This window comes from Nansenia antarctica (genome assembly GCF_963989245.1).
Source record: "Nansenia antarctica genome assembly, chromosome: 12".
Classification (NCBI taxonomy): Eukaryota; Metazoa; Chordata; class Actinopteri; order Argentiniformes; family Microstomatidae; genus Nansenia; species Nansenia antarctica.
Genome location: NC_137682.1, coordinates 2,168,988 through 2,176,487, shown reverse-complemented (window position 1 = coordinate 2,176,487; position 7,500 = coordinate 2,168,988). Strand labels below are relative to the sequence as shown.

At 44.6% G+C, this 7,500-nt stretch overlaps 2 protein-coding genes across 2 annotated transcripts in view; both read left to right on the top strand.

The window, feature by feature from the left end:
- LOC308168152 (complement factor H-related protein 2-like) overlaps positions 1-7,500 on the top strand; it is a 499,130-nt gene that overhangs the window by 251,197 nt on the left and 240,433 nt on the right. The window lies entirely within an intron of this gene.
- Positions 1-7,500, top strand: part of col4a6 (collagen, type IV, alpha 6) — a gene marked incomplete at both ends in the record, with an annotated part of 107,023 nt that overhangs the window by 85,594 nt on the left and 13,929 nt on the right. Inside the window, 5 exons of the mRNA XM_080543126.1 lie at positions 2,504-2,575; positions 3,960-4,067; positions 4,802-5,020; positions 5,402-5,563; positions 7,386-7,500. The exon at positions 7,386-7,500 is cut by the window's right edge and continues 56 nt beyond it. Coding sequence (XP_080399252.1) covers positions 2,504-2,575; positions 3,960-4,067; positions 4,802-5,020; positions 5,402-5,563; positions 7,386-7,500 — 676 coding nt within the window. The remainder of the gene's footprint in view (positions 1-2,503; positions 2,576-3,959; positions 4,068-4,801; positions 5,021-5,401; positions 5,564-7,385) is intronic.

The following is a 7,500-nucleotide window of genomic DNA, read 5'->3' as shown; positions in this document are numbered from 1 at the left end:
GTCATTGTCTTCTGACGAGACATTGAGAGAAGGGGGGAGAGGATGAGGCGATACATTACGAAACTGTTTTATACGTTTCAACTTCCAAGTTATTAAAGTTGTATGCTTTAAAAAACATACTTTTAATTTAATTTAAAAAAAACTCGCTGTTCTCTCCCTACCTCTCTCTCTCCTCTTCACGAAGGCAATAACCCTGACCAGGCACATGCTTATGATATTTACACATTATTGCTTTTGCTTTAACGGACTGAGCGATAATTGAATGAGCTGATTTTTACTTTTTTACTTTGATTTGCTGATGACTGTCTGACTGTACGTACGATGAATGCCTTTTTAATTGCTTATGCATTGATTGGCGTGACTATGCAAATGACCCTGAATGAACTGGCCTTTCTCCTGCAATCCTCTCGCTCTCTCTCTCTCTCTCTCTCTCTCTCTCTCTCTCTCTCTCTCTTTCTCTCTCGCTCTCTCTCTCTCTCTCACTGTCTTTCTCTCTCTCTCTCTCTCTCCATCCATCTCTCTTACCCTCTCTGTGCCCTGTGCATGTTCCTCTGACCAGGTGACAGCTCCCGCTGTGTGCAGGATAATAGTGCTTCAGGTGAGACGCTTTAGAGCTGCAGTCTACAGAGACCCAGAGCCACAGATGCACCTGTTAACCACCTGTTAACCTGTTAACCACCTGTTAACCTGTTAACCACCACTGAACAGTGTTGGTTCTAGAACGCTCCACCACAATTGGATTCCAGTGAGAATGTCTTGTGGCATTCTAGACCGGAATGTTTATTGTTATGGAATGTTTGGAGCCAAGATGGAGGACAGTTGTTGGACAAACTCTGTATGTGTGTGTCTGTGGGTCAGGGGAAACCAGAGTACCCAGCCAGTGCCTCATATTGGATCAGACACCTCAAATTGTCCAGAAGGAAGTCAGTGAACTCCAAACGCAATGGGCAAAGCTGACATTGGCTATGTGACAATCATCTATTCATGATGGAACCAATGGAAGTTCCCCCTGCTCCCTCTCACCTAGGGATTCCATTTGGGTTCGAGTCAGTTGATGATTGACAGTTAATGAGTTCTCCCTGCCCGTCGTAGGAGCTTGGAGATCCATCTCTACTGACGCTACGTTCTTAGAACCGTACCCTTTGACGCTTGAGGTGTTTCATCCAATCAGTGGACAGAGGCAACTGCAGTGCATTACTTAATTTACCTTCTCCTCCAATCAGAGCTGCTTAAGCCTGGCGCATTTGTTAAGCCCCGCCTATTGCTATGTGCTTTAACCAGGGGAGGGAGGGAGTTGTAGAGTACAGGGTTATCCCAAGTTAAACCAGACTACCTGTATATAGTGTACTCACTGAACACTTTATTAGGAACACCTGTAGCCTACACCTCATTCATTCAGGTGGTGTGATGGGATGGGGAATATTTTCTCGGCCCACTTTGGTTAATACCAAACAATCATCGCTTGAATACCACAGCCTATTTGAGTGTTGTTGCTGACCATGTTGCATCCCTTCATGGCCACAATGTACCCGTGTTCTAATGGCTACCTCCAGCATGATGATAATGCACCATGTCACAAAGCCAAAGTCATCTCAAACTGGTTTCATGAACATGACAATAGAGTTCAGTGTTTTTCAGTGGCCTTCCCAGTCACCGGTTCTGATTCTAATAGAACACCTTTGGGAAGTGGTAGAATGGGAGATTCACAGCTTGAAAAAATGCACCTGAAAAATCAGAATCAAAATGGAATCAATGCCACGAAGAATTGAGGCTGTTTTGCGAGCAAAGGGAGGCCCTACCCAGTATTAGTATAGTGTTCTTAATAACGTGTTCAGTGAGTGTATGTCCTGTAAGCCTTCAACGAGGGTACTTTATTAAAATAATACAGAATTTACAGAATGCCCAAACAGAAGACAGACACAAAGTTATAGCTGGTAAACAGTGCGTACACTGCATACCGACTATCCTATCATTTATGTATATCACCACTAGTTGAACATCACTATAACACACTTATTCTACTCAATCAATCGATTAGTACTAACTAGCTTCAATCAACATATAACATCCTCATGATCCAATCAAACTTAACCCAATAAATTCATGAACCCATGAATAATGGAGTTATGCAGATGAGCATCCATGACAGTTGGCACCAGCTGTACACAGATCGGCATGGCAACCTCAGTCCGAGTCACAGACGCTGAATAGTGTTCACTGCAAGTATTGAAGCAGAATGTATGATACCGATACGATGGCCGATATTGAAGTTAGGAGCTATGTAGGTATACGTAGGTAGTGTGTAAGCCTTACGTAGATAGTGTGGAGGTGTGGAAGTGCTACGTAGATAGTGTGTTAATGTGTAAGCGCTACGTAGATAGTTGTGGAAGTAGGTAAGAGCTATGTAGTGTGGACGTGTGTAGTAGCAGCACCTAGAAGTGCGTCCTTCTCTCCTCGGCTCCCGTGTGTGTCTGTGTGTTAACGACGATGTGACTCTTACCAGGCGTGACGCTCCCCTGCCGTATCCCTGGGGAGGAAGGAACCCCTGGATACCCTGGGCGCCCTGGAGGACCAGGTACGTTCATACGCGTAGATAGACACCGTGACCTCTGACCTTTGTCCCATCGTACCAGGAGGTCTCAGGAGGTTCAGAGCAATAATATTTGTATAGCACTTTTCCTGCAAACGTTGCAGCTCAAAGTGCTCCAATCATTATATAATCATAATTTAATTATTTAGTCATTTGAAGGCAATATTAAAAAGATTTAAACTAGGTCTGATGTTTCGATTGTTTTGAGTATTGGCAAGGCAAGGCAAGGCAAGGCAAGGCAAGTTTATTTGTATAGCACATTTCATACAACAGGGGCAATTCAAAGTGCTTTACATGCATTATTTAAAAATACAGCAAGAGGAGCATAAGAAAATAACAATTACAATGAATAAAAGCAAATATAAGAAGTAAATAGATCAAACATTTAAAAAGACAATAGTTAATGGGAAAAAGACATTGATAGAAGTGTTTGTGTTTAATCATATCCCTCCACATCCTTCTACATCCCTCTACATCCCTCTACATCCCTCCACATCCCTCTACATCCCTCCACATCCCTCTACATCCCTCTACATCACTCTACATCCCTCTACATCCCTCCACATCCCTCCACATCCCTCCACATCCCTCTACAACCCTCTACATCCCTCTACCCTCCACATCCCTCTACAACCCTCTACATCACTCTACATCCCTCTACATCCCTCCACATCCCTCCACATCCCTCTACAACCCTCTACATCCCTCTACATCCCTCCACATCCCTCCACATCCCTCTACATCCCTCTACATCCCTCCACATCCCTCTACCCTCCACATCCCTCTACAACCCTCTACATCACTCTACATCCCTCTACATCCCTCCACATCCCTCCACATCCCTCTACAACCCTCTACATCCCTCCACATCTCTCCACATTCCTCTACATCCCTCTACATCCCTCTACATCCCTCTACACCCCTCTACATCCCTCCACATTCCTCTACAATCCTCTACATCCCTCTACATCCCTCCACATCACTCTACATCCCTCTACATCCCTCCACATCCCTCTACATCCCTCCACATCCCTCTACATCCCTCTAAATCCCTCCACATCCCTCTACATCCCTCTACATCCCTCTACATCCCTCTACACCACTCCATATCCCTCCACATCCCTCCACAAGAGGAGCATAAGAAAATAAAAATTACAATGAATAAAAGCAAATATAAGAAGTAAATAGATAAAACATTTAAAAAGACATTTGTTTTAATGTCTTCGGCGGAACCATAAAGGGATGTTGTGATGGGTTTAATGTTAATGTGATTGTAGTTATTTGAGCGTGTTTGTGTGCGTGTGTGTGTGTGTGTGTGTGTGTGTGTGTGTGTGTGTGTGTGTGTGTGTGTGCGTGTGTGTGTGTGTAGGTCCTAAAGGTCAGTCTGGTTTCCCCGGGGGCTCCGGTCGCCCTGGGTTTGACGGTGCGAAGGGAGAGAGAGGAGACCCTGGCTTTGGAGGACAACCTGGACCCACAGGTGTGTAACACACACCTCATGCTCTTCTTGTTCTTGTTCCTGGTTCACAGTTTGGATGGTGTTAGTGGACACTCCTGTAGCGTGGCCATCTAGTGATCACCCATCCACAGACCTGCACCATGACTTGTGCTGCTCTCCCCTTTACCTTCTCTCCCTCTAGCTGTTTGGAATTGAAATGTGTCATGTATGATGCACTGTGTGTGTGTATTGTAATGGTGTCATGTACTTTGTTTACTGTAAATATATATAATATATATATATGCGCTATATAATGCTAGAAGAATTATATATGTATAGATAATATACACACATATATATATTATTATATATGATATATTTTATTATTGTAACGTGTGAAGCACTATATGTATCGTGAGCTTAGAATGATAAGGTTCTATCTCCGTTTAGGGCGGTTCAGAGATATTGACCGTCAAAGTTTTTACATTCCATTGTGTTCTGTGAGATGGAACCTTTGTATTTTATGAATTACTAACTCAAAAATGTCAACATTTAAAAAAATAACACCACACAGGCATTAATAAACACCTAATGGATCAGATTATGTAAAAAACTCAATTTTGACAAAAATGGAGATAGAACCTTATAATTCTAACGTCACGGTATGTCATCGTACCTCTTCCTGTAATCGGCCCAAACATCTTACCAATTTAGGGACAACAAAGTTGTATTGACTTGAATGGACTCTCATCCGCTCCGCCCCCTCTCTCCCTCAGGTTTCCCCGGTCCCAGAGGAGATGCGGGGGGCCCGGGGCCATCAGGCGACGGAGGTCCTGGAGCTCCAGGGAAGGACGGCCTCCCTGGGCTCCCGGGGGGGAAGGGTATCCCCGGAGAGGTGCTGGGGGCCTCGCCTGGAGGGCCTGGTCAGAATGGCCTGCCTGGACTACCTGGAGACAAGGGAGAGCCTGGATTCAACGGTCTACCTGGAGGACCTGGTGGGTTTCATCATTTAGTCATTTAGTGATTTATTGATATATTACTTTTGACAATAATAAGAATAATAAGAATAATACTTTATTGCATTGATGTAGTATTTTTTCCATTATGTTCAAACTACTCTACCGTGCATAGGAATTATTCAACTACTGAAGAATGTGTATTTTAGATCCTTAGATACTTAGATTCATAGATACTTAGACTCATAGATACTTAGACTCATAGATACTTAGACTCATAGATACTTAAGTCCAATGCACACGGCGTGCGATTTCTGTTGCTATGTCTGTTGTTATGTAGGCCTACGTCTGTTGTTATGTAGGCATGAGTCTGTTCCTCTCCCTCTCTGTGTCTGACCCCTGTCCTCCTCGCTGTCCCAGGTTTGGACGCGCGGTCCGGCTACCCCGGATCGAAGGGGGAGCGTGGTCACGACGGTTACCCAGGGGCCACCGGTCTTCCTGGTATTCCCGGGGACAGCCGAGGGGGCGGAGTTCCCGGCGCCGTAGGACCACCTGGAGGCCCAGGATCTCCAGGATCTCCAGGTGAGACAGGGAACTCTGGGAACTCTGCTGAATTCAGTTGCTGACTCGTACACAACAACAGAGATACGTGGAATATTTTCAGGAACGTACAACATTAATCCTTTGCCTCCAAGCCCCCTATACCTCCCATATAACCAGTGTGTACCAGGGTTGAGGCAGCAGCAAGCATCTAACCACAGATCAAGGATCAGATTACTCTGCCACACATCCTCACTGTAGCCGTTTAGGGGGGATGACGAAACATCTGACCCTGTGTCAGATCAGTGAAGAAGGTCAACTCCTCCTACTCTCTCTGTATAGGTCCCTCCAGAAGGTCCTTTTTAATTTTTTAGCACAGAGAGAACATCCTCCATGCCTGTTGGTTGTGAATGCACCCCGCACCTTTCACTTTGTTTGATCCATTCTCTTACGTACGTGTCACGAAGCTTCCATTTGCCTGTTTGACTGTTGGTTGCCTGTTTTTGTCTTCACCACCAAAAGCATCTCTTCTCACCCTCTTCTCTCCTCCATCTTCATCCTCTCTTCTTCTTCTCCTTCTTCTTCTTCTTCTTCTCCTTCTTCTTCTCCTTCTTCTCCTTCTTCTTCTTCTACTTCTTCTTCTTCTTCTTCTTCATCTTCTTCTTCTTCTCCTTCTTCTTCTTCTCCTTCTTCTTCTTCTCCTTCTTCTTCTCCTTCTTCTTCTTCTTCTTCTTCTTCTTCTTCTTCTTCCTCCTCATTCCTCCTTTCCTCTTTCCTCTTTTCCTACACCATCACCACCATCATCCTCACCCATCCTCTCATCCCTCCATCCCTCTCTTCTTGGTGTTGGGTCACTCCCTAGGCTGTCAAGGTGAGATACACTCCCCCCCCACCGCCCATGCCCCCCCGGCTTTAGACCAGTTGCTCTAACCACCCCCACCCCCCCTCCCCTCCCCACCCATCTGACTACCTCTCCATGCTCTTCAAGAGAGGGTACCAGAGAGAGAACTGGAAAACAAATTCAAAATTTGTTTTTTCGACTTTCTATGTGGTTGTTTTCTCTGGTAGAACTAATCCTAGCTTGTATTTGTGTGTTGGACCTCTACTAAATCTAACCTACGCCCCCTGCTGGCCAGTGTGAGTACAGTAGCAACTGTAACATGCTTGTGTGAAACCTTTACCCGCTTTCAACCCATTTTAACAATCCAACCCACTCACCTACAAGTCTAGAGGCCTATTCTAGAAGCTTCTGGAGACTAGAAAAACCCAGGCTTTCTAGAAGGTAAATCGGCGGTTGAGCTAGTCTATAGTGGTGCAATGTTTAATCATGACCCCGAATTTGAAAATATTATTTAACTATCTCTGGATAAGCGATTTGAAGAAACACAAACACAAAGTAAGTTATATCTGGCTGCAGATATAGTGCATGTTTTTCTACCCCTCTTGGATATTTTCATTATTCCCATATATCCTATCTTTCCTTCATTAATGTGCAATTTCAGCCTAATGCAGAAGATGAAACAACGTAATGTCAATGCAATTGTAATTGTATTACATTGTTGTTGTCATGGGTTGCCCCTAGTTTTTGCTTGATTTTGATTTTGATTTCTTTTTTTTTAATAAGCGCAACAATACATAATACAATCCTGTACTTTATCATCTTGAAACATGATTTGAGTTTTATTTGCATTGTTCTTATCTTTGGCAGTGTTATACAGGTAAGTTGTGTTAAGTGTTTATAACAGTGTAATTAAAGTAAGGTCATAATAACACCTTAGTAAAGCAGCTCATCTGGTAGACTGGAGGTGTTATGTGTTGAAGTCTGTGTGTCTGACTTGGTATCCTCCACCCCCCCGCCCTCCAGGTTACCCAGGTCTGAAGGGCGCCAGAGGTGACCCCGGCTACGCTAGCGGCGCTGGGGTCAAGGGCCTCAAAGGAGAGCCAGGCACTGACGGGGGTCCAGGACTCAGGGGTCTCCC